At 37.4% G+C, this 26,802-nt stretch overlaps 1 protein-coding gene across 1 annotated transcript in view; it reads right to left on the reverse strand.

Moving 5' to 3' along the window:
- The window catches only part of TTN (titin), a 285,745-nt gene that overhangs the window by 161,071 nt on the left and 97,872 nt on the right, over nucleotides 1-26,802 (reverse strand). The window contains exons 82-117 of the mRNA XM_065880462.1: nucleotides 25,872-26,150; nucleotides 25,498-25,776; nucleotides 25,118-25,396; nucleotides 24,691-24,978; nucleotides 24,260-24,547; nucleotides 22,725-23,006; nucleotides 22,224-22,502; nucleotides 21,521-21,802; nucleotides 21,126-21,404; nucleotides 20,319-20,606; nucleotides 19,929-20,207; nucleotides 19,537-19,815; nucleotides 19,169-19,447; nucleotides 18,286-18,573; nucleotides 17,869-18,156; nucleotides 17,028-17,318; nucleotides 13,756-14,043; nucleotides 13,070-13,162; nucleotides 12,664-12,949; nucleotides 11,694-11,877; nucleotides 11,397-11,486; nucleotides 11,033-11,300; nucleotides 10,664-10,924; nucleotides 8,842-9,051; nucleotides 8,557-8,634; nucleotides 8,425-8,451; nucleotides 7,952-8,011; nucleotides 7,559-7,642; nucleotides 5,630-5,704; nucleotides 4,568-4,615; nucleotides 3,300-3,704; nucleotides 2,772-2,834; nucleotides 2,341-2,412; nucleotides 2,103-2,180; nucleotides 1,442-1,531; nucleotides 1,132-1,212 (exon numbers count right to left, since the gene is read on the reverse strand). Coding sequence (XP_065736534.1) covers nucleotides 1,132-1,212; nucleotides 1,442-1,531; nucleotides 2,103-2,180; nucleotides 2,341-2,412; nucleotides 2,772-2,834; nucleotides 3,300-3,704; nucleotides 4,568-4,615; nucleotides 5,630-5,704; nucleotides 7,559-7,642; nucleotides 7,952-8,011; nucleotides 8,425-8,451; nucleotides 8,557-8,634; nucleotides 8,842-9,051; nucleotides 10,664-10,924; nucleotides 11,033-11,300; nucleotides 11,397-11,486; nucleotides 11,694-11,877; nucleotides 12,664-12,949; nucleotides 13,070-13,162; nucleotides 13,756-14,043; nucleotides 17,028-17,318; nucleotides 17,869-18,156; nucleotides 18,286-18,573; nucleotides 19,169-19,447; nucleotides 19,537-19,815; nucleotides 19,929-20,207; nucleotides 20,319-20,606; nucleotides 21,126-21,404; nucleotides 21,521-21,802; nucleotides 22,224-22,502; nucleotides 22,725-23,006; nucleotides 24,260-24,547; nucleotides 24,691-24,978; nucleotides 25,118-25,396; nucleotides 25,498-25,776; nucleotides 25,872-26,150 — 7,368 coding nt within the window. The remainder of the gene's footprint in view (nucleotides 1-1,131; nucleotides 1,213-1,441; nucleotides 1,532-2,102; nucleotides 2,181-2,340; nucleotides 2,413-2,771; nucleotides 2,835-3,299; nucleotides 3,705-4,567; nucleotides 4,616-5,629; nucleotides 5,705-7,558; nucleotides 7,643-7,951; nucleotides 8,012-8,424; nucleotides 8,452-8,556; nucleotides 8,635-8,841; nucleotides 9,052-10,663; nucleotides 10,925-11,032; nucleotides 11,301-11,396; nucleotides 11,487-11,693; nucleotides 11,878-12,663; nucleotides 12,950-13,069; nucleotides 13,163-13,755; nucleotides 14,044-17,027; nucleotides 17,319-17,868; nucleotides 18,157-18,285; nucleotides 18,574-19,168; nucleotides 19,448-19,536; nucleotides 19,816-19,928; nucleotides 20,208-20,318; nucleotides 20,607-21,125; nucleotides 21,405-21,520; nucleotides 21,803-22,223; nucleotides 22,503-22,724; nucleotides 23,007-24,259; nucleotides 24,548-24,690; nucleotides 24,979-25,117; nucleotides 25,397-25,497; nucleotides 25,777-25,871; nucleotides 26,151-26,802) is intronic.

The raw sequence follows: 26,802 nt of genomic DNA on the forward strand, positions 1-26,802 counted from the left end.
GGTAGGAGCACCCCTTCCTCAGAGGTGCCAGTGCCTGTTCCTCAGACACCAGTTTTAGAAACTTTACTTTTAAAAAGCCGCAGCATTAGAACAACTGCATTCAATTATCTTAAATAATTTTTGTATCCTAAATGTTTAACAATTTGACTGGGTGTAGGAGAGGGTCGGTGGAGGGAGGGGAGCCCTAATTTGTAGCCACTGCCAGTTTCCAAGTTCCAGCCTCTGTGGTGGTGCAAATACACGCATCCTGGCTACCAACGATGATGTCATTGTCTCAGAGTTGGGAAGGGATGAGAGGTAGCACAAAATTATCCAGTATTTCCACAACACAGAGGCAATCAACATAACCTCAGAAACACAGATAATAGGAAAATAGTAATGAGTTTTGAGCATTTATTACCATAGTTTTAAATAAAACTTATTTAATTTTATATAATTTAACTTTTAATCATGGAGGCGTTAAATGCTGGGTAGCAAAATTCCTGAAAATTTAACCATCAGCTCTGGTGAGTGGGTATGAGCTGGCTCCAGGACACTGTATTTCTTTTCTTAATAGATTTAATTAATTAATTATTGGCTGTGTTGGGTCTTTGTTGCTGCGCACAGGCTTTCTCTCGTTGCGGCGAGTGGGGGCTACTCTTCGTCGCGGTGCGTAGGCTTCTCATTGTGGTGGCTTCTCCTGTTGCGGAGCGCGGGCTCTAGGTGCTTGGGCTTCAGTAGCTGTGGCTCGCAGGCTCTAGAGCGCAGGCTCAGTAGTTGTGGCGCACGGGCTTAGTTGCTCCGCGGCATGTGGGATCTTCCCGGACCAGGGCTTGAACCAGTGTCCCCTGCACTGGCAGGCGGATGCTTAACCACTGCGCCACCAGGGAAGCCCCCAGGACACTATTTCTTTTTCTAAACAGCTGGCCACTAGATTGTAAGCTCCATGAAGCAGGGTACAGAGCCTCCAGGAATTGTCATTCCTCTCTCCAATACCCTCCTCATGGTCTTCTCATCTCCCTATGATGTCATTTGCACATAGTGGCTAAAAGTCTGTGGACTGCGACTAAATTTATTATTTAATATTAACATATTCAGATATTTACTTTGGAACTTTTGAAAGATTTTAAACTTAGAATAAATCACTAATACCTTTAGACGGAGGCTCAATCTTTTTGGAAACAGCAACGTGAATTTTCTCTTCGGTAACAGTTTTCTTTTGTACCTCAGGGACTTTAAAAAATGTACATTTTAGTTCCTGTTATGCCATACTACGGGTGGTATTGCAATTTACAAAGAATATTGAAATCCAAATTAAAACAGACAAATGTGAAATGAAAAAGATGACAAATATTCACAAGGAGACAGAGATATCTACATAATCACAAATTAGATAAGAAGAGGGATAAAAATCCATCTGAAGCCCTTCCATTTGAGCCCCATATTCAAATTTGCCTTATACCTGTGACTGACACTTCTTCCTCCTCTGTGTGAGAAGCAAAGAACATCTTTTCTTCTGAAATAACCATCTTCTTTGTATGTACAGCGGGTACTTTAAAGAGAGTATTTCACATTAGTATTTCTTTTTCCAGTTCAAGACATCAGATCAAATATATGGCTTGTTTAGACACAGAATTAGTGGGTTAATATAATAGCTTGAGAACAGATTCAGTATTGACAAGAAAACAAATCACATTTTGATCTATAGGGACACACAATCCATGCAGCCTTTATCAAACATTATTAAATGGGAATCAAATAGACACAACTTCTTCACACGTGATGTGGTGCTTTCCCAAATCCATTAGGGTTTATTCATATAAATGAGGGGATGAGGAATATTATATGGAATGGAGTGCATGGCACAGTAAAGTTAGAAGACTACTGATTAAACACAAATCCTTCTTTAATTAAAAAAAATTATGTAATTTTAAAGTGATACTAAAAACAAAGATAATGTTATTATTTACTTAAATTATATAAATGTGCGACATAAAATGTATATAATATGTCTTTATTTTGGCGATTTCAGATTTGTGAGTTGTTCAGTAATATATGTATACATATTCATACACATAAATAAAAATGTTTAAAACTTGTAGCTGAAAGACAAAGATGTATACCTTTCACTTCAATAACTTCTTCCTGCACTGGAGTCCGAGAAGGTTTTTGTGGAACAATCTTCTTTGAAACTTCGGGTACTTAAAAATATGTACAAATATATTTGTATTGTGAAGAATATTGCTTTGCACAAAATTTAAAAATATCTTAGTTTAGATGACTATATAAATAACATGTGACTATATATCAGTAAACAATTACTTGTGTACATGGTACGAGAAATGTTTTAAATGATAATACCTTTGGTGACTTGAACTTCTTCCATTCTTCGAGAAGTCTTTTCAATTTTTTCAACTACGGGCTTCTTTACAACTGCAAGCATTTTAAAAAAATTGCAGTACTTTTAGAATTTCTATTAAAATAGTCTGTCTCTTTTTCTCTCATTTTTAAAAGAGAGACAAGTTTGTTGCAGTGAACTTTAAGTACAAGCCTCTGTACTTCAAGTATTTTGGTTATTTTTTATATTTACCACAACAATCTTTTTATCATCATTTTACATTTGAATTAAATGAAGTAGGTAGATATTCTTAGGAAAAAAATCACTGATACAATGAAGCTTCCAGAAGAAGTTGTGCCTATTGGATTGAACTGGTGATTCATACATTTTTGCCCAGCAAGCCATGATAATGACATCGATGATGTAATCTATTTAAATAATTCCAATTACATACCTTTAGGAGGCGGTACTTCTTTCTTTTCCGGTACTTTTGCTGGAATTTTCCTCTCACGTGATTCTTTAACAAAAACACAGTAATAAGGGATGCTTGAATAGGTTAAGTTCTAATAGACTGTATCAATTGGCAAATGATATAAGTTAAGAATCATATACAACTGTGTAAATGATTGTATTTGGGATCTTTATTGCTAACAGGATTACTCATGCTGGATTTAGAAGCAGGATCAAGCAGAGATGCAGTGAGGCAGTGAAACTAAAACTTGAACCTCTGCATTAGAAAAGAGCACTTGGAATTCAGTCTTAGTAATACGATTACATGATTCAACTTACAATATCAAAGCATGAAAGTAACTCTGAAGACAATGATGCTTTTAAAGATTCTAAAGATTTCTAACTTTAAAAAATGGAAATGGTCATTTCATCTATTTCCTATCCATTGCACATCAGGTTAATAACCTTGAAAATATAAAGAACTGAGCAAAAAATGAGGAAGAGAGAAAAAAGTCACTCAATTAATACATACCTTCATAAGCCTCCTTTTGAACTTGGATGACTTCTCCTTCTTGGTAAGTCTCCTCCCACTCTTCCTCCCCTTCCTCATAACCTTCTTCCCTTTCATAGTATTCTTGCCCTTCTTCAAAATCTTCTTCCCATTCCTCATGAACTTCCCTTTTAGCTTCTACCTGGGTCTCTTCATACTCTTCATCTGGTTCCTCATAGTAAGGCTCTTCATATGGCTCCGTGTATGGTTCTACCTCTAGTTCGTCATAAGGTTCTTCCAAAGATTCTATGTAAACTTTCTTCTCCTCGTAGACTGCTTGCTTTATCTCATACACAGCTTCTTTTTCTTTCTGGACCTCTTTCTTTCTGGTTATGGTCATTATTTTCACTTCTTCAGCCTTGGAGGATACATCAATCACTTCAGGAGCTAAAATAAATAAATTAATTAATTTGAAAAGATAATATTAGCATGTTAATTATATCCATACAATTACTTCACGAAATGAAAGTCTAGGTAGTCAAGCAATATCAGTATCTGAGATCTCAGCCTTATATTGATCATTTACGTTTTCTTTGTGTTGGTTCTGTTTAAATTTCTGTTGATTATGGAACACAGTCAGTAGGGTCAAGAGAGACTCTACTCTTAACCTGAGGATTTTTCTGGTGTGAACAAAATGGCATTCAGTAAATATCATCAAATGAACACATCTTCCATTGTTTCATGGGAGCTCCAGTTTGTAAAACCCTTAGTTATTTTTCCCCATGGAATATCTTAATATTTGATCATTTTGTGGAATTTATTTCTAATATTTCTGTAGTTACTTAAATTCCAAACTATTCTTTCAAAAACAGTACTAATTTTAAAGCTATATTTTTGACTATCGAATATAACTTTTTAGTCAATTTGATAAAGACGATATTTAAAGCCATGTAACCAAATCAATCAGTTGCTTTCATATGACAACTTTAAAAATATTAAGGCTAACATTATTCATATGATCCTTAACATTTGTGTTAGCTACAGTTGAAACAATAAGGGATCCCCTCCCATTCTAGCCCTCACCATTTCTTTCCCTGAGTCCACTGCACTGAGGCTGCATAAACATTTGCCTGGGTTTTTCTTTCCTGGAATTCGACCAGTATGAAGTAGCCATCATTTCCACTGCTAATTTTACTGCAGCAGAGGAGACTCTACAACTTTATAATAAGTTGGAAGCCTAATACATAAAATAAGAATACAACGCAGAGATGCAAATCTCGGAAATAAATAGAATAAAATATTTCATTTACCTTCTGCTGGAATTAAGGCAGTAGGAGGTGGGGGCTTCTTGGCAACCTCTGGAACTTTGAAAACATAAAATACATGTTTATCTTTAGACTATAAGTTTTTTAATGCTTACTAATCCTGTATACCCTTGTTAGCCATTTGTATGATCTGTGATTACTACCCATATATAAAATGCTTTTATAAGATCCAAATTTAGCTCACCAAAAATGCTACGCAATGCCATGTTAACGAAAATGCAGGAAGGCTGAAATTTTATTCTACTTTATGTTGATTTAAAACAATTTAAATTAACATGAAACATAAAGAGAATATTCGGTATGTCTGATGCTAAAAATAATGAATGTTTAATTTTTTCAGTGATTAACAATAAAGTTTGGGAAATAGCCATGCTTTTTTGAGATTCTTCTTATTCTATAACATCTCACAAATGACCACAAAAAAAAAGTCTCAGTGAATCGTGCCCTATGCTCCTGGATTCTCCTTTTTTTAGGAGGTTGCTGTACTTTAATCTTAGCCAGATGGATAAAACTATTTGTTTAAATTTAGTTATCCCATCTTCTTCCTAAAAATTTTCCAGGATATAATAAAAATTTAAAGTAACTAAATTCATCCCCCTGCAAAAAGTATTTTATTTTTCCCTGCAAGTATTGACATTTAGCTCAGGTGAACCAGGAAGGGTGCTGAGTTGGGCTGGAGTGGCCACTTAAAATTAGTGCCAGCCCTTGACCTTCTGTTGGTGCGACTTGATCAAGACCAGCTGTTGGACCAGAGGACAGTACCTTCTTTAAATCACTATCCAGAGATAATGAGAACTCTCTGGTGTTGCCATTGGGTGCCATGGGTAGACATAGGCACAGGAGGATAGGGGAGGAAAAAAAAGGGAAAAGAAAGAAAGTAGAGAGAAAGTGAGGACTGAATCAAAGAAGAGGGTGAGGGTGAGTAAAGGAAGAGGTACCATTTTGTGAATTCACACTCTTAACCTTCCTCTATCCTCCACTATTTGGGATTAAAATTTTTTAACCAAGAGAAAAGCAGTAAGACTGAATTTTGATTAATTATAATACCTTTAGGTGGTGGTGCCTCTTCTTTGGGCTTTGTGACAACTTTTTTAGCATCTTTCTTCACAGCTTTTTTGGTCACTAAAAAATGAGATGTCAGATGTAAATTTTACTAAAATATTTTCATGAAACTGGGAGGTTTATTGAAAAAAAATTTTTTTAATTTATTTATTTTCAGCTGCATTGGGTCTTCATTGCTGTGCAAAGGCTTTCTTTAGTTGTGGTGCTCGGGCTTCTCCTTGCAGTGGTTTCTCTTATTCAGGAGCACAGGCTCTAGGCCCGCAGGCTCAGTAGTTGTAGCACACGGGCATAATTGCTCCGCAGTATGTGGGATCTTCCAGGACCAGGGATTGAACCCGTGCCCCCTGCATTGGCAGGCAGATTCTTAACCACTGCACCACAAGGTAAGTCCTGAAATATATTTTTTTAATGTTTTGATGGTAACAAGAGATTCTGCACATTATTGCAAGATATCTGTTTCAGAAAGATCTTGGACTACAAAGCAGAACCATTTTTTTGGAGGGAGATAGAATATGAAGGGTGATCTTACATCTTCACTGATTTTATGCCTGCTTAAAGTTTTCAAACATCTAGAGTAGACCCAAGTGATATCATAAATAGCAGAGGTACAGCTTTTCATGTTCATTTCACTTAGGTAAGAACACTTTATAGTTTTCAGGAAAAAGAATTAACAAGTGAATTAGTAAAATTAAAGTCCCACCTATGTTATATTGTGGAAGTTTTCTTTTGTCATTTCTGACATTATACCTTGATCCTGGCCCCTGATCGTAACTTGATTATGGCTCCTAGTATTCATGAATAAATAACACTTTTGCATTTTTAAAATATGATTTAATTTCTCAAGTTTCCCAGTGGGCACTCAAACTTAAGTCATGTTGACACTAACATTCAAATCATAAATCATTCATTAAGATAAATTATTATTTCTGACAACAAATATAAGTGGAAATCTATTTTATGATTTTTGATTCTTATTCATTTTTGCTATCATAAGTAGGTGAAATATAGTTAATTATGTTCATATAAATTATAAAAATGCTTTTCTTTGTTATTGAGATTGTAGTAGTCATAAAACTGGAAGTGCTTTTTGTTTTTTTTTAACTGAATTTCCCCTGAGGCTGGCTGAAAACTAGCTCAAGCTTTTGACACCAATTGTAGTAGATATTAGGGAACTAGCATGTCAAACCATGGAAACTACTACAGTAATGGTGGCTTGGCTTTGGAAAAATGTGACTTTGACATGCAGAATTTTTTCCTGATGATGCTAGGAGAATTCTGACAGCAATTCTGAACTCCCCAGAACTCTAGAAAGTCCCAGGCAGTCTGTTGACTGATTAGTTGAGCAGTTTGGGGGCACAAATAGTACAGTTTATCTACTGAAATATCTGAGAAGGATGATTTCCTGGCACACTCATGAGTTTATTGGAGAGCTCTTTCCTTAGCTTAAAAAAAAAAAATCAAAGATATTCTAAATCATATTTTTATAACAAAATAGTGAATTTTAGCGTAGCTAACAGTGTAATTGGGAAAAACACTATCTATAAATTTAAATCTGACTATACACTAGTATTTTTTATTATAAGCTTCACTAGAATTTGACTGTATTATTTTATTGCTTTATGTAGTGGTTAGGAAAATATGAAATGTGAAATCAGTTTGCCATTAATGCTTAAGTGATTCCTTTAAAATAACATATTTTAATATTAAGTATCATATTTGGTTTTTTTCTGATGATTTTCAGACTTTTACGCACACGTCTTACATATTTAGTTAATACTTAAGAGCATATAATTTACGTTTTGAAAGGCAATTCAAACTGCTGACCACTAGGGGGCCAACATGTTGCCTTAAACGACATTTTCCAGGTCTGTAATAGTTCTATATTTTGACATTTAGGTAGATAACATATAATACCTTCAATACGTTTTGCTGGTGGTTTCTTTTCTTCAGGTGATGGTAGCAACAGGGGGATGGGAGGAACCGCCGTACGAGGAATTTCTGAAGAAAATAAATGCCATCAGAAGTAACATAGTTTTCGTTTCTTATTTTGTGTGAAATATGATGAAAAGTCTCATGCATTTCTTTCAGTACTTCAAAGGTGTTATAGCAGCAATTCAACAATCAGAACAAACAAAATTAGCATCTATTTAAATTGTAACTACTCTTTTGCTTTGATTTTTAATTACACAGTGAAGAATATGATGAGAAAGAGTTTGTTCTTGCTGTATGCTACGGTTTGGCATTGGTAACTTCCTAGTGGTAGGATACTGCAGCTTCAAGCCCAGGGGTCATGGTGCTGGATCTTACCTTCTGGAGGTACTGCTCTGAGAGGCATGGTTGGAATTGGAACTCTGGAGTCAGGAATATCTGAAAAGGGACATTTAGTAATGATAAGCACCGAGAGACTGAAAACACAGATATTTATTAGACAACTAAGATGTGTTTGATTGTCAGGCATTTCCAACCGCAGAATTTAACATATAGAAACAAAGATATTAAGATTCTTTTGTAGGCAGACACACATGCAAATTTATTCCCTGTGAAAATTGGTTCTACGGCCAAACTTGATCCTAGATATCAGCTGAATGTGACCTCATTATCTCTAATTTCCCAAACTCACAAAGCCTAACGTTGGTATTATTTTACTGAAAATAATTTTACTGAATAATATTTTACTGAAAAAAAGAAATAATATTTTTAGACATGTTAGTTTGGCTTCTATCATTTACAAAATTACACTGAATGTATTGTAAGGATTGATTTTTTTTTTTTTAACTTACCAGGAGGCTTCATCTCAAGTTTGATTTCTGCAAAAGAAAAAAAAAAAAGATATTTTTTAAAATTTAGAATTGTCTTGGCAGGCTACTTTGTTTCCAAGATTGCACTGTGATTTGAATGTGGTGTTTTCTGACCTTTGGTTGTTAAGTACAGCTCTGCTGTGCTTCTTGCTTCACCTCTGGGCTCCAGTCGAGCAATTACTGAATAGACACCTAAGGAAAAAATCGTGAAATGTTTGCTTTCTGATATGTCTGTAAATAATGCTTCTTTATTTAAACATAGTATTTATTTATATTTCTCTTTCCTAAAAAAAGTAATCTAGATAGAACTACAGAGTATAAGCGTAAACTAGAGTAGAAATAAATAAAACAGGCAAAGTTGAAATTATATAGTCACAGGGACACTGTCAATTAAGTTACCTTCGTCATCTGGGGTCACGTTGTGGATGGTCATATAATGGCAGCGACCGTCATTCCTGAAGTTGTATTTCTGGCTCTCGGTCAGTTCTGTTGGTCCTTTGTACCACGTTACAATGGCGTCATCGAAGGACACTTCGCACTCGAAGGTGGCAGACTGATGCTCACTCACCACAATGTTCTGTATGCGCTTCGTAAACTGAATTGGTTCAGCTGTTTAAGTACAAAAACAGTTCAAATTTAGATTGTTTGGGGAGGAATTTCTTTCACTGTGCTTTCCCCACAGATGTTTAAAGTCTCTTATCTTTTTATCCGATTGGAAAATAGCAGAAAAAGGCTGAAAAGATAAAACAAGAAGAAAGTGCACTTCTTCGCATCAGTAACAAAAAATTATCCCAATACTTAAGTGTATTCCTACAGGATCAGTGTGGGAAAGTTTAAAGAAATCCCTGAAAGTCCTTACAATATTTACATGAAGGCAATAGTCAAGGGTGCTTATAACCCAAAAGTAACATTTAAACTTTAAAAATGTTAGTGAAATGGGGGCTTCAAAATAAAGGGAACATAAACTTAAAGTTTTACTGTATACTTCTCATTCCCCTTTGAAATTCTTTCTTTCCTCTGTAAAATAATTCTGCTATTCAGGATCTAGAATTGTTTATTTTTTGGCTTGTATAACTTTCCCTGTAAAAATAATTTCAAACTCAGTAGGAAATCTGCACTTCTAAATTTCAAAGGATTCATTATGAAGAGTTCTGAAACCTGCCTTGCAAGCACCCGTGGGCAGGCATGAAGTCCACCCACTGGGAATGGCAGGGTATGTAGCAAGAGAATAGGCTGGCGTGGAGGTCCTTCTGCAAAATTTTATCTGGAAGGCTGGGATTCAACGTACTGCAGTATCATGAATAGCTTAGATGTCATATGTACTCTGGTGAGCTTTTCTTTGAAGGATCATATAAAAGGAGGCAATTATTTAAAAAATGATAAGTGGTTTCAACTGGATCCTTTAAATGAAAAAAGATTTAAAATTTATGAACTTTAAAATACAACCAGGCCTTGATATCCACTATAAAGCAAGTCAGAGATGTTGAAATGCTTATGTAAATAAGTCACATAGTTATTTCAACAGCTATAAATGGCAACGCCTGGAAGTAGAGCCCATGATTAGAGCCAAATGTTGCTGAATGCAGTCTAAAGGTGTAGGTCTTTAGGAAATAAATATTGTTGCTCCTACGTCCTAGGATTCCACTTCATTTCAGAGATTCAGAGGTTGGAATATGATCTTCCTATGAAACAATAATTTTTGAAAAATAGCTGCTAATCACACATCACATATGTTGTTAATTTTATCTATAAAGTTTCATACAGATAGAGTCAAATTGATTCGTGTAAACAAAATGTCAGCTCCTAGCCAAGATCCTCAAGATACATAGCCATGAAATCTGGTCCTTTCTAAGATTTATTTCTAGAATTCAAAATCATAGATGTGAGAATTATGGCATTTAACAGAATTGTAAAAAATTACTGAATTTAGCATAATTATGAAATTTAACAGAAATAAGTGTTAGAAAGTCAAGTCATGGTTTAGACTGAAATCTACTTCAGGTCAAAAAGAACTATGCAACAGAATCGGCACTTATGTGAATACTTCCGTTTTGATTTCAAATGGATTTTGAGACGTGAGTGAATGCTATGAGTATGTGTGTTGGGAAATGAGACCACACAAGCGCTTTAAGATACATGTGATGGCGGGGTTGCAGAGGTCCTGCACAACATTTGCCACTGACCAATGCTGTGATAACTCCAGCCACAGTCTTTCACCCACCTTCAATTCTGAGCTCTGCTGAAGTTTCAAGGTCTTCGTATTTGCAGGTGTACTGACCCTGGTCCTCTGCTCGAACATCTGCAATGATCAGCTTATGGACTTTGTGCTCCACTTCTGTTTTGTATCTACCTTGGGGTTTAAGGATTCTGCCATTTCTGAACCATTCGGATTTTACATTTGGCACAGAAAACTGGCAAGTCATGGTACAAGTCTGGCCTTCTTTCAAAGTAACATCCTGAAGATGCCGTTCCCAGGCAGGCTCTGTGGGTATGATACAATATACATTTTGTACGATATCACATGTGATGTACTCAGTAGTAAATTCATCTCACAAGTTTTTTTTAAAATAGTAAAACTCTTTTTCCTTACCAATTACAGTTAGTTTAGCACTAGCGATGTGTGGACCACACACCAATCTATAATTGCCCTGATCTTTAAGTTGACAGTTTTTGACTCTGAGGGTATGTTGATCACCATCAATGGTTATTTCAAATTTATCACTGGGTTCCAGTTTTTCAGTCCCTTTGTACCACGAAAGCTTGATTTCTGGATAATTAATCTTAATGTCAATTTCAAACACAGCATCATTATCTTTCAAAACTGTCTGATTTTCAATGTCCTTGATCAAAGTGACAGGCTAGGAGAATAAAGAATTAAAATGCATTAGTCACTCCTTCCCTTGTAATTCCCAATAATAATTTCTTCATTTTGTGATCAGCATAATTCATTTTACCTCTGTCTGTGACAGCCTTTGCTGAATAAATGATACAAGTTCCTCAAATTCCTTTTCTTCCTTCTCTGACTTCTCTATTTCCTCAATTTCCTAGGGAGGAAAAAAAGCGTAAGTATTACATATGGAATAAAATTTGAATTAGAGGACGAATGATTATATTTAACCTCCATTTTTGATGCTGCTTAGGTTATATTAACTGATCTTATACAACTGTAGGGTTCTGGAAACTCAAAAGGCGTATGTTAGACGTTTCAAGTGTGAATTTTTAAAGATGATACTATATATAAAAGATCATACCAATCTATGTGTCTCTTCTACTTGACTTTGCTTTAGCATTTCAAATGCTTGAAGAAGACCCCGGAAGTCAGTGATTCCATACATGCGGGCATATTTTTCATATTCTTTTGGATCAATATTTTTGAGAAGTTCCATGATATCAATTTCCTCTTCTTCCCCAGCTCCTTTCTTTAAGGCTGGAGTCCTAAATGAAATAAGAAATAAACATGAATCACCTGTCTTCTACTTATTTTGAATTGTCTATCATCATTCAAAGATTATAAATGTAATAAAATTTTTTTCACAAAGGAATAGTTTTGTGTCCTTTATTTAAGAACTACTAATTTTACCATGTTAACTGTGAAACAAACAAACAAACAAAATTGTGGGTTTGGAGGTGGAGTGGATTAAGATCAGACTATAGTCACAAAGTATGGAAATTTGATCAAAGAGTTTAAGAAAGGATAACAAAAATATTTTTGTAAGCTTTACAACAAAAGAGGCTAATGAAAGAATTATAAGGAAAAATAATAATAGCCATGGAAAGCATCAATAAAGAATACATATATCATGAGGAAAATATGTAGAAATTAAATGTTGATTAATTGATTAACAGTGATGTTCAAACATAATTGGTTCTGAAATTATTGGCAATTATGGAAAATGTTTAAAATGGTTTATCTAGAAAGCCATTCAGAGCAAGAGAAATTACACATAGAAACAAAAATTTCATGCCTAGACACACAGGTTTCTCTAACAGGCCATTTCCTTTGTTCAAAATTTTAATAAAAATTCACCTCATTCTCAAAATTTTCTCAAGATTATTCAGAAATTGATGTTAATGCACCACTAACTTCCACTCAAATACTGTGTATTTGCTTATCTGTTTCTGTTAAAATGTCTATATGCTAATGTTCTTTCACAATCTGAATCTTGGAGGGGATGGTCCATGAATGGAACATTACCGTGCACGGTATTTTATTGAACTTACTTTTTCAGCATTGCTCTAAGATCTCCTTCAATTTTCTCTTGTGGCTTCCTTTCATCCACCTGTAGATTAACATTACTTTCAATTTCACCATGCTTGTTAAATGCAACACATCGGTATAATCCAGAATCGGTTTTTGTGGTGCCTCTGATCTCCAGCTTTGCTTCACCATCTTTCTGGTGGATAAAAATTCGACCTCCTTGGCTCAGTTGTCTCCACTTCCCTTTTGTCCACTTAACACCTGGAACTGGATCACCTCCAACTTTCGCAATGAATGTTGCAGTGGTTTCTAAGGAACAATGAAAACAAATCAATAAAAATTTAATTTTCCAAAACCAGTTTTTCTGAAATGAAATCAGCAGTAAAATGTACAAGACAGATGAAGATGTAATTTTCATGAAGTACTTACTTTCTACAACTCTCATACTCTGAGGTTCTGATATGAAGAAGAGTTTTCCATCTACTGCTGCTTTCTTAGCTGCTGGGACGGCAGCTGGTTTGTCTAAAACAACACGTTTACATGTTTTTTTAAAAAATCACAATTACCTTCAAATTGTAATAAATAATTTCCTTTGAAAAACAGGCTTTAAGAATTTGGCAATGTCACAAATATTACACACCCTATATGAGAGTGGACTATAGAAGACAAAGCAGTTTCATAGACATTTATAACTAGTTGTAGCTATTACATGCAGACTGAACTGCAATCACATTAATAGCATCAAGTTTTATATTTCTCAACTTGGTTTTATTATATAGATTTCCTTTAGGGATATGATATCAGGCTACCTTATGTCACATTATTACAGGATCATTTTTGGAACTCCACTTAGTTACATCCTTTTGGATATGGTGAAAAAAGGGTCAAGAAGTGTGATGGTGAACTTGGGGTACTTTCAGAAAATTTGTGTGGAAATTATTGCCACTAAATTACCTAATATTTCAATTATAATAAGGAGACTATAAATTGCAAATGAGCAGTAACTGATAATTCTAAAAATCTAATTCCATTCTTACTTAAACTGTAATAAGCAAATAAGCAAATAAACACAAGCAGTTGACTTAATCCAAATAATAGTTTTGAGGTGTCTGTACCTTTAACGGTCACTTTTGATTTGCACGTGTCACTTCCAGCCACATTTGAAGCTTTACACACATAATCTCCCGCATCTGCTTTAGACACATCCTTGAGTTCCAGCACAGCAGTCCCATTAGCAAAGCTGAAGCTGCATCTGTCTGAGGGCTTTATTTCCCTGCCAGCCTTCAACCACTGGATCCTGATCGGTTCTGATCCCAGGACGTGGCAGCTAAGCTGCATGAATTCTCCTTCACTAACTGTTACTGGAGTAGGGTGCTGATCAAACACAGGTGGCTTCTTAGGTGCTAGAATTAGAAAGGGACTTTCGTGAGGAACATAAAAACAAAAAAATATTAAACTCCAGAACAGAAACAAGTTTTGCCTCTAACAGGTAGCACTGGTTGCTATAATAGAACTGAATCATGTGCCTTTGTCTCTGAAAGCAATAGTTACATGTGTTGGATTTTATAAATAGAAAAAGGTTTAAAAACAAGCAAAGAACAGATGCCATGCTGCCCATGAATTACCCAAGCATCTGTGTTTTGCAAACATTAGGCCCTGCAAACACTGCACTGGCCGTTCCTATAAATTTCGATGTCATATAGCACACCGTTGATTCTCTCAAACCTGCATGCAGCTGTATTTTCACTGAACCCTAAAAACGAAGGGCCTATTGGAGAACTCTGCTCCTGATATACAATGTTTGCTACCCTCTGGGAAAGAAAGCCAACATTTGAGTAACCATGAGCCCACATGTTAATACGTGACTTTCTCTTATGATCATCTTTAGCTATTATATGCAGCTACAGTAGCATTTAAAATCCAACCTTTGCCCAAAGGAATGAGGCGTTGAAGCTCAGTGCTCAAATGAAAACCCGTGAAGAAGATATCAGTAACATGATGGGAAGGCCATGTATAGCTTGGTGTTATGTAATGATTTTATTGAATGGTTCTGAGACCTACATATAAGGAAAATAAGCAATATTCATGATTGCAAAGATGAAAACTTCTGATATCTATTCATTTTTAAACTCTATGGATAAAAAGCCTCAGAATTCTATAGAGAGTATTTATCTACTCAATGTAAAACCATCATGAATGGTTAAGCATTCATTCTTCATTTAACTAAATGTTTTAAAAATCAAACGCATTTAAGTACTATTAAGTGAGTGATGACATTAGAATTATAAAAAGTTAACTCAATGATATTAGCTTATTAGTAATATTAATCTATTGATGATATTAACCTACTGTCTGTGCACCCTGACATGGCCAGCTAGATCATCAGAGTTGGTAATTAACTCCCAGTTGTTCAAGGAAGTTAGACTGTTAAGTGATTTTGATGAACTGCCTCATAATTATATGGATGAAACAAATGGGACCTAATGAAACTTAAAAGCTTTTGCACAGCAAAGGAAAACATAAACAAGATGAAAAGACAACCCTCAGAATGGCAGAAAATATTTGCAAATGAACCAACTGACAAAGGATTAATCTCCAAAATATACAAGCAGCTCATGCAGCTCAGTATCAAAAAAACAAAGAACCCAATCCAAAAATGGGCAGAAGACCTAAATAGACATCTCTCCAAAGAAGATATACAGACTGCCAACAAACACATGAAAGAATGCTCAACATCATTAATCATTAGAGAAATGCAAATCAAAACTAAATAGACCTAAATAGACATCTCTCCAAAGAAGATATACAGACTGCCAACAAACACATGAAAGAATGCTCAACATCATTAATCATTAGAGAAATGCAAATCAAAACTACAGTGAGGTATCACCTCACACCAGTCAGAATGGCCATCATCAAAAAATCTACAAACAATAAATGTTGGAGAGGGTGTGGAGAAAAGGGAACCCTCTTGTACTGTTGGTGGGAATGTAAATTGATACAGCCACTATGGAGAACAGTATGGAGGTTCCTTAAAAAGCTAAAAATAGAACTACCATATGACCCAGCAATCCCACTACTGGGCATATACCCTGAGAAAACCATAATTCAAAAACAGTCATGTACCAAAATGTTCATTGCAGCACTATTTACGACAGCCAGGACATGGAAGCAATCTAAGTGTCCATCGACAGATGAATGGATAAAGAAGATGTGGCACATATATACAATGGAATATTACTCAGCCATAAAAAGAAACGAAATTGAGTTATTTGTAGTGAGGTGGATGGACCTAGAGTCTGTCATACAGAGTGAAGTAAGTCAGAAAGAGAAAAACAAATACCATATGCTAAAACATATATATGGAATCTAAAAAAAAAAAAGTTCAGACAAACCTAGGGGCAGGACGGGAATAAAGATGCAGACATAGAGAATGGACTTGAGGACACGGGGAGGGGGAGGGGTAAGCTGGGACAAAGTGAGAGAGTGGCATGGACATATATACACTACCAAATGTAAAACAGATAGCTAGTGGGAAGCAGCTACATAGCACAGGGAGATCAGCTCAGTGCTTTGTGACCACCTAGAGGGTTGGGATAGGGAGGGTGGGAGGGAGACACAAGAGGGAGGAGATATGAGGATATATATATATGTGCATAGCTGATTTACCCTGTTTTACAGCAGAAACTAACACCATTGTAAAGCAATTATACTCCAATAAAGATGTTAAGAAAGAAAAAAAAGTTATATGGATGAAGCCATTATGGTTAGAGGATCAGATTGAGAAGATCTCCTTAAACAATACAGTCTATTTCTTTGCCTCAAGCTATGACTGTGTATTCATAATGATATGTAACATCTTTCCACCCATTTCTTTTTCTTTCTGAGCAAATTTTACCCTTCTGTATGAGGTTAATATTCATTTACAGGCTAAAAGCTTTGGGCAATATATGTCAGACAATAATCCTTTAGAAATATCCTTAGAAAAGAGAATGTTTCATAATAAGCAAAGGTAATGCAATATTCAATTATGAGAATTTAAAAAAATTTCAAAACAAATGTGCCTCATAAAAATTTATGTCACTTATGTATGAATTTCAAAGTAGACTTAGACTTCTAACTACCTGAGAGAATTTCGAGATGTGATTTACAAGCTAAGGTACAGTCCCTTTATTATGTGACACCTACTTTCCTGGGCCACATAATTAAATTACAACTAATGTATGTTTTTTAGTAAACATAGGTGGAATTGTGGCAAGCCAATTAAATAATATATATTCATATCTGTTATAACTTACTTTGTCGAGATGTCAGAAGAAACACACACGGCTGTCTAATAGGCAGTAAAGAAAAACACATCATGCCAGGGGCTCTGAAGGTGACTTACCTTTGATGACGACTGAAGATGTACACAGAGCAGAGCCTGCATCATTCCACACTTTGCACGTGTACAAACCAGCGTCGTCCATGCCTGCCTTCTTGACTTGCAGCAGAAGTGTGTTGTTCTTGAATGTGATTTCACAGTTAGACGTTGGATGGATCTCTACGTTATTTTTGTACCAAGTGACAGAAATAGGCTGGGAACCAGCAACACGGCCCTCGAGTTTGAAAGAGTTCCTTTCTGTTTCTTCTACTGTCTCTGAGAGTTTTTTAGTGAAACTTGGTGGAATTAGCCGCTCTGTAAGATAGTTCAAGGATATATGAAGTGGAATCCAGAAGTAGGTTACTAATAGGAGGCTTTTCAAGAAAGAAAAGTCATATTTTAAGTTCAAAGTCAATGCTGACCAACTGAATACAGCATATCAGTGTAATGTTGCTAAACATTTTGGCCTCCTTCCACAAGCTTATTTTATTTTTATATTAAAACAATTTTTTTTAATTTTACATTGGCATATAGTTGATTTACAATGTTGTGGGTTTTTTTCTTTTATTTTCACAAGCTTATTTTAAACTGTTCTCTGATTTATGGGATGGATGATAAAAATAACTTATGGTCATTTACAGAACCAGATATTTGTAAAAAAAAAAAAAGAAAAAAGGGGGGGAAGGAGTGGTCTTAGGGTTATGTAGGATATATAAAAACTTAGAGAAATACAGATTTTAAAAGATCACCTTTTCTCTAGAGAAACATTTCTTCTGAAACATTTTTATGTCAGTGGTTTAAAAATGTGCTAAATTTCATCTGTCCTAATAAAACCACACCCTTAGGATGTGATATACAAAGATACCTTTTATATTGAGCTGTGCCACGCAGGAGTCCTCTCCCACTTCATTGACAGCATAGCACGTATACTGTCCAGAGTCTCCTTTGTCTACTTTCAGGATTGTCAGGTGGGCACTGTTTTCCAGATAACTAATCTGATAGTTTCCGCCACTTTGGATCTCTCTGTTGTCTTTGGCCCAGGTGACCTTTATTGGTTGTGTCCCAGTCACATGGCACTCAAAGTCCGCACTGTCTCCCACCACAGCAACCATAGGGGCAAGAGGGATGTCAAAGAAGGGTGGGTTCTTCCCCTCTGAGAGGAGAGCAGAAAGACGGTTTCAGGCTCCATACTTGACCATCCCAGTTCACACATCCTCCTCTAATTTCAAATTTGGTTATAAAAAATTTAATTACAGAAATAGAAGTTTAAGAATCCACACACCTGTGAGAATGAGTCTGGCACTGGAAGAAGCAGAACCTATAGGATTTGTAGCTGTGCAAGAATACTGGCCTGCAAAACTCCGATCTGTTTGAAAAATATTGAGAGTGGCTACATTATCTAAAAATGATGTTTGTACATTGGGGCTGTCTTTCAACGGCTTGCCATCTTTAAACCAAGACACCGAGATAGGTTCTGATCCACTGACAGCACACTCAAAAACAACTGGCAGCCCGACCGTTTCTTGAACATCTCTCAACTGTCGAGAAAATGATGGTGGAAGTTTTTCCTCTGTAGGAATGGAATTAAAGTAATGAATAATTCTGGACATTTTGAATTTACTGAATATTCTTCTCACAATTATTGTTATATAAATAATGGGATTCCTATAAAAATATCAGGAGGTATTCACATATCCTGAATTAACTTGGACTCAAAGAAAAGTAGGTAAATTTTTGGAGCAAAAGTTTTACTTTGATGCCACGCTGACGCATGGTAGGTGTAAAAATATGTAAGCCAGCAGAGAAACTCATTGGCTTAAGGTACATCTCCGGCATGTAGCAGATTTTCTTACTTTTTAAGACTGCTTTCTAGCAATCTGCATGAGACACCCATGGGTGGAATTTAAAAAAATATGGTTACTCATTTTTCTGAAAGATTTAATTATAGAGACAAATGATGACATGATCTTCCAACTGAAGATTAGTCATTTTACCTCTCTCTGTAAAGGTGATCAAAAAAGAGAAACTGCTAATTTATAGGCAGAACTACTTAAGAAGAAAGTTTTGCATTTGGGAAGATTTTCCAAAAAAGAAGATCCTCGCCAGATATTTTAAATCTTTTTCAAAAGAAACACATTCATTCACTTAAAAAATATTGCACTCACCTTGAACAGTCAGGAAAGTTGATGAAGAAACTTCTCCCACACTGTTTTCAGCCCTGCAGATATATTCTCCACTGTCATTACTATCAACCTGGTTGAAAACCAGTGTAGCAACATTGTTCCTAAAATGCATTTTGTAGGTAGTCGTGGGTCTCAATTTCATATCTCCTTTATACCAGGACACCCCAATTTCAGGGGTCCCAGCAAGTTGGCATTGCAAAGAGGCAGAATCTCCAATGGTCACCTTCACAGGCTCCAACTGCTTGACAAAATATGGTGGTTCTGCAGCCAAGAGAGATAACCAGTCATGAAGGAGACATGCCAGGATGGTTATTTGTATATAAAGATACGAATGTGCAATCATAACACACCTAGTATCAGGATTTGTGCCGAACAGGAGTCTTTCCCGGAAGCGTTTTCAATGTAACAGTTGTACTGTCCTGCATCCTCCACTGTGCTGCTTGGAATTTCCAGGATTGCAGATTTTTCAGTTGTGGTTATATGACACCTCTGAGAAGGAGCTATATTTGCGCCATTTTTCTTCCATGTAACTGAAATAGGAAGAGTTCCAGTATACGTGCCCTCTAGGATCAGGGGTTTTCCTTTCTCTAGGCTGTAATCATTGAGCTTCTTCACAAATTTGGCTGGGGCTGTAGCAGGCGAATTGAAAACATGAAATAAAGCACATACACACACAGATACAGGCACACCTATTATTTCATGTATATTAATTGTAAAAATGCAGAATGGCAGTCAAACAAACCTTTTACATATAGATGTGTTGTACAAGAAGCTTTGCCAGCTTCATTACTAACGATGCAGGTATATTCTCCACTTTGTGATGTATCTACATCAAACAGCTCCAGTTCAGCAACTGAATCCTCCAAAGACACATTACATCTGTCCCCTGGTACTAGTTCACTGCTACCCTTGAACCAGCTGACACTGAACGGGGGTGTTCCTTTTACAAGGCTTGTGAAAGTTACATTTGTTCCAGTTAAAACATCCATGGGATCAGGTTTCTGAACAAAAGATGGTGGTTCTAAACAAAAAAGCACATACCGTAAAAAGTTTACCACTTTTGAATTTTGATGACAAAAATGTTGAATAAATAATGAAATGCAATTCTATTTTGCTGTTATTTTTAGCTGACCTCTCACAGTCAAAGGAGCACTGCACTCATCAGAACCAGCCACATTAGTAGCTATACATGTGTAGTCGCCGGTGTCTGAGTCTTCCAGCATGTTCACAGTTAAGGCACAAGTGTTATCCGTCAGGGTGGTCTGGTACTTCCTTCCACTGCTGATCTCGTTTCCTTCATGGAACCAGGAGACGGAGATTGGAGGTGATCCATAGACTTTACACTCCATTACCACTGAGGAACCAGACAGACCATTTGTCTCTTTCAATTTTCTTGTGAATGAAGGAGGCACAATTCGGTCTGAATGTGATAAAAATCAAACAAACAAGGACATCAGTTATAAAATGATTTGAAGAGAGAATTATTGTCTTTTTGATGGAGTATGCCTAGATCCATCTGGCTCTTCTGTGAGGATATCACAGAGTTCCCAGTGGGGTCACACCATGGAAAGCCTTGAGAATCAGTGGACAAGACATGCTAGTTGACTTATTAGGAATTTTGGTCTCTCTTTGCTGTGAATCATTATGTGGAGAATTACTCCAGCATAAGTGACAGTAGAAGACTACATATCCTTATTCCATATCCAGGGATTAAGTGTTACTCCTACCACCCTGAATTGTGGAAATTCCTCCAAAAGAAAGGGATAGAACTTTGGGACTTGGTTTTCTTCTAACTCTATAGGTCTATTACCTCTGATTTTGCTGATTCAGAGGATGTCAGACTCATGTCACGCTGTAGAATGTGGAGTTTCTTATACACACGTATGTAAACCAGGAACTATACTATAATAACATTGAAACAAAAGCCCAACCAACCAACCTGAAACATGAACTGAGGCTGTGCAGCTGTCTTTGCCCACAGGGTTTTGCACCTCAAAACTGTACACCCCACTGTCACTGGGGGCCACGTTAATAATCTTAAGGCCAGATATTTTGTTGAAGAAGCTTATTTTGTATTTGCTGTCACTTGTCAGCTCTTTTGCGTCCTTAAACCACTTAGTAGTGAGTTCGGGTGTGCCAGTGACCATGCACTCCAAGGTACAGGTGTCTCCCGTGGTCACTTTTATGGATTCTGGCTTTTCGACAATTGCTGCAGGCTCTGGAACGAGATGTAAATTGTTTTCAAATGTTAAAATCACATTGAAAAACTAAAGAAGACACGAGTACTGGTAAGTGCATGCCTTCTATTCATGATGACATTCTATCTGCACTAACCGAGGATGGACACTGTGGCGAAGCACTCTTGCATTCCGGCATCATTTTTGATCTGACAGGTGTATTTCCCGGCATTGGCTGTTTCCACTCTTGAAAACTGTAGGGTTGCAATGTTTTCTGAATAAGAGATCCATATATTGTCACTTTCTCTGACCATCTCCCCCTTGTCTTTGAACCACACCACGGAAATGGGCTCAGTGCCTTCAATAGCAGCCTGAAGCTGAACTTCTTCACCAACGATGGCAGAAATGTCACTGGGCTTCTTCACAAATCTTGGTGGTGCTGATGAAAAAGAGGCAAAATCAGGGATTTAAAATGTGTGGGGCTATGGGTATTTCCCTCAAAGCTATGAATGCTAGGAATCAAACTGGTGATCATGTGTTGTTTCTATTTCTTAAAGAAGAGGCATTTTTGGTGAATGGGAGCAGAGATGCATTAGAGTTTGTACTAAGCAGAAAGAGTCGAACATCTTGGCCTCTCTAGCTTTCTAAATCCAATCAAAACCTACTGGGAAAATTGTCTAAAAGGGTAATTAGTAGGATTTGGAAATAGGATGCGTGCTAACTATAAAAGGATTTAGAAAGGAGAGAGGGGAAAAGTACAAGACAGCTAGTGGTAAAGGATGGGGCAAGAGCTGAGGGGCCAACAGGGTATTAAAGTTAGAAGGAAAACTGTAAGCAGAAGAGGATGGAGTCACTCTAACCTTTCAGAGTGATGGAACCAACACAGGTGTCTCCCCCCACATCGTTCGTGGCTTTACACTGATATTCCCCAACGTCTGCAGCACTGACGCTCAGGATGTGAATACTCGTCAGGAAGTTCTCAGACATTATCTTGTACTTCTTGCCACTCCTAAGTTCTCTCTTGTCTTTATGCCAAGAAACTTGAAACGGGGGGGTGCCCTGAAGCTCACATTCAAGGTGAACATCAGCTCCTTCCAGTGTCTCAACGGGATGAGGCTTTTTGCGGAAAACGGGTGGTTCTAAAGTTAGGAAAAAAGGAACATTAGGATGTGTTCTGTAACTATGTAGTTACAAGTAAGAATCAGTTTTCCATTCCACCATAGAGAGAGAACACTACACTCGATTTTCTATTGTGTCCTTTAAAATTTTTAGAATCTCGACGGAGAGAGTCAAACAGGGAATTGAGAGGACAACTAGGAGGAAGTTAACATGAAAAACATGAAAGAAGGGTAGGAGCTGACCTTTAACTTTTAAGGTGGTGCTGCTGCTTGCTCTGCCCGCTGCGTTGCAGGCCTCGCACGTGTAGTCTCCGCTGTCTTCTACACTGAGCGCGTGCATTTCCAATACCGCCACCGAGTCGTGGAATGACATTCTGAATTTACTGCTCTCTTGAATTTCAGTCTCATCCTTATACCATAAAACTTTGATTTCTGGAGACCCTCCTACTTTACATTCATATCTTGTAGATTCATCTTGTTTCATGATTCTTGAAGGTTCTAGCTTCTTAATGAACCTGGGGGGTTCTATGGAAGCAAGACAGAAAACACAAGGGAAGAGATGGGAAGACACATGTAATTCAGGATGAAGTGAAAAATCAAACAGAGAGGTCTTTAGCTCTGGAAAACAAATTTATTTGCTGCAGTTCCAGGAAGAATAGTTAGGTGAAACTTAACTAGAAAATTCCTATAAAATATATTTATTTTTGTAAGCACCCACATCAAATATTATTGCAAAAGGAAAGAGGAAGAGACATTAATCCCTTTTGTGCAATCCTCCTACCAGCAAAAGAATCACTTTGTGCAAGAACACAGTCAGAGTGTGTATCTGTTGGTGAAATCACACTATGGTTTACAGGGATTGAGAGAGTTTGATTACTTTCTTGTACGTGAACCAGTGCAGGACGGTCTATTTCCTGTGGCTGCAAAGATATCAGTTATGTACCATGAAGAGTCAGAGTAGCAAAATCGGGTTAGATATCTTAATATTTTAAAGTGCTATTTTCTCTCATAGGCTTTAAATAGATATTTCTTCAACCTTCATAATATTCCTTTGAAGTGGGGAGAGCGACTGCTTTCTTCATTAACTGAATCAAAAAATTCAAGTTTAGGGAGATAAAAATAACTAGCGATATATCACAGAGCACGTGGGCTGCTAAATCTAACTCTGTTTTAATTTGAAGTTATTTATAAACTATCACCATTAAAACCCTTAAAAATGCTCTCATGGGTTAGACCAGCAGCTCATTGAGTTAAATGTTTGATTTCTGACCACAGCAGCCTTGAACATGCTACAGAGAGACATGGTTGCCTTCCATGATGTCAGATATTGATGTACTCCCCAGTCCCCTGGCTTCCATTGTTATTTAAGTGGAGCTAGTAGAGGAAAAGAAGTTGACACAATCTGACTCTTCTTGAAGGGCTTGATAGTTTGGGGCTCTGCTAGCCCCTCGAGGAACAAAATCCATTAATTTATAAACTAATGTGGAAAGTAAGTCATTCGAGACAACTTCCTTTTATTGTCCTAAGATAATTTCTTTCAAACTTGGGTTTTCTTGCAATTTCAGCCTTTGAAAATGGACCTTCAGTCCATGTTTGACCAGTTTTATATTTTTTTAAATAAACATTATAAAAAACTTGCTCCCACTTAGAAGACCCTGGATCTGTTCAATCACTTCCAATTCCTAGACCACAGTCCTAAACGTATCTTTCAAGCACACGCTTTCTCCTATATTTTCAGACGTTGAAATGAGACCTTACTATTTCACTTGAACAAGTACCTTGTACACCCAGATGAGCAGAACAAGAGTCTTTTCCAGCGACGTTGCTTGCATAGCAGGTGTATTGCCCAGCATCGACTTTGCCTACTTTGAGAACCGTCAGAGTGGCAGTATTTTCAACCAAAGTCATCTTGTAGTTGCCTCCAGGGCGAATCTCTCGGTTATCTTTGGCCCAGGTGATCTTGATTGGTGCAGTTCCAGTTATGTGACATTTAAAAGAACCACTTTCTCCGAGAGCAAGATCTACTGACACAGGCTTTAGATCAAAGAAAGGAGGCACTTCATGGTCTGAAAAGAATGAAGACCAACATGGTGACTTCAGTTTTCATGCTCCCAGACATGGAGCAGAAACTAAGTGGCACCAGACCTTTGGTGGCCCGGAGCAGTGAAACTGCTTTATGATGAAGAGGGTAATGTGATGAGCTACCCACCTAAGAGGATGAGCTTCGCACTGGATGAAGCTGTCCCAAGAGGATTAGAAGCAGAGCAATTGTACTGACCAACATGGCTCTGGTCAGTTTGCAAAATCTGAAGAGTTGCTACATTATGAACAAAAGATGTTTGCAAATTAGCATCGTCTTTCAAAAGCACCCCATCTTTGTACCAAGACACTTGAAGAGGTTCTGAGCCATTGATGCGACATTCAAATGCAACTGGGAAGCCAAGGGTCTCCTGAACATCCTTCAGTTTTCTTGCAAAGGAAGGTGGAAGTTTGCGCTCTGGAAGGGAGTCACAGACAATCCTTATTTACAAGAGAGAAAACACCCACAGCATACTTCAACCCATTAACATTGTGACGTTTTTAAGAAAGTGGATCTGTCAACACACAGCAAGACTTGTTAGGAGAATGATCATCACCTTTGATAACGAGCACAGCTGAGGAAGCCACTGCCCCCACGCTGTTTTCAGCCTTGCACGTGTATTCTCCTACGTCACTGGGATCCACTTTGTTGATTACTAAGGAGGCAACATTATTTCTGAATTGCATTTTATACGCAGGAGCCGATCGTAGCTTTGTGTGTTCTTTATACCAAGAAATTCTAATTTCTGGGGTTCCATCCACTTTACACTGTAAAGTTACAGGTTCTCCGACGGCTGCTTCCATGTGTTCCAGAGGCTCAATAAAATAAGGTGGTTCTAAGGTAGAAAGGATGGTAATCAATCAATCATACTAGCTAAAAGAGGATGTATTAAAAGAAAGAAAAGAGAGCAATAAGAAGAGGTAACTGTCAACATACCTAAGACAGATACCAGCGCTTCACAAATATCTTGACCGGCCTCATTTTCTATGAGGCAACCGTATTGTGCATAATCCTCTATTGTGCTATCAAGAATTTCTAGGATCGTAGATTTTTCCGTCATGGTAATGCTGCAATTCCGAGATTGTGTAAGGGGGAACTCATTCTTCATCCAGCTCACCGAGATGGGAGGTGTGCCGGTAAACGTGGCCTCGAGAACGATGGGGTTTCCTGTCTCGACGCTGAAATCAGCCAATCTTTTCACAAAGGTGGCTGGTTCTATAAGGAGAAAACAGCAGAGCAGAAGTGGCATCTTCAAATAAAGAATCAGAAAAGAATGCTAAAGATACATGTTTTTGGAGAAAAGAGCAAACCTTTCACAAAAAGATGCGTGGTACAGGAAGCACTGCCAGCGTCGTTAGCCACGAGGCAAGAATATTCCCCGCTTTGCAATGGCTCCACCTCAAACAATTCCAGTTCTGTGACAAAATCTTCCAGAGAGATGCTGCATGACTCCCCTGACACCAGTTCCCTGCTGCCTTTAAACCATTTGACCTTGAAAGGCGGGGTGCCTCTAATGACACTGGTGAATGTGAGGCTCATTCCAGGGAGAACTTCCAAGGAATCAGGGGTTTGTTCAAAAGATGGTGGTTCTAGATACCCCAGGAGTGGGGGAGATCAAGAGAAAAAAGAAATCCAATTGAGCAGTGCTTTTGCTCCTTGAAGAAAAGGGAATTAAGACTACACACGAGGGCTTCCCGGGTGGCGCAGTGGTTGAGAATCTGCCTGCCAATGCAGGCCACACGGGTTCAAGCCCTGGTCTGGGAAGATCCCACATGCCGTGGAGCAACTAGGCCCGTGAGCCACAACTACTGAGCTTGTACATCTGGAGCCTGTGCTCCACAACAAGAGAGGCCAGGATAGTGAGAGGCCCACGCACCAAGAGGAAGAGTGGCCCCCACTTGCTGCAACTAGAGAAAGCCCTCGCACAGAAACGAAGACCCAACACAGTCAAAAATAACAAATTAATTAATAATAAAAAAAAAAGACTACACACGAAGTAATGAGGTGGATAGACGTAGAGTCTGTCATACAGAGTGAAGTAAGTCAGAAAGAGAAAGACAAATACTGTATGCTAACACATATATATGGAATTTAAGGGGAAAAAATGTCATGAAGAACCTAGGGGTAAGACAGGAATAAAGACACAGACCTACTGGAGAATGGACTTGAGGATATGGGGAGGGGGAAGGGTGAACTGTGACAAAGCGAGAGAGAGGCATGGACATATATACACTACCAAAC

The sequence above is a fragment of the Phocoena phocoena genome, chromosome 7 (genome assembly GCF_963924675.1).
Source record: "Phocoena phocoena chromosome 7, mPhoPho1.1, whole genome shotgun sequence".
Classification (NCBI taxonomy): domain Eukaryota; kingdom Metazoa; phylum Chordata; class Mammalia; order Artiodactyla; family Phocoenidae; genus Phocoena; species Phocoena phocoena.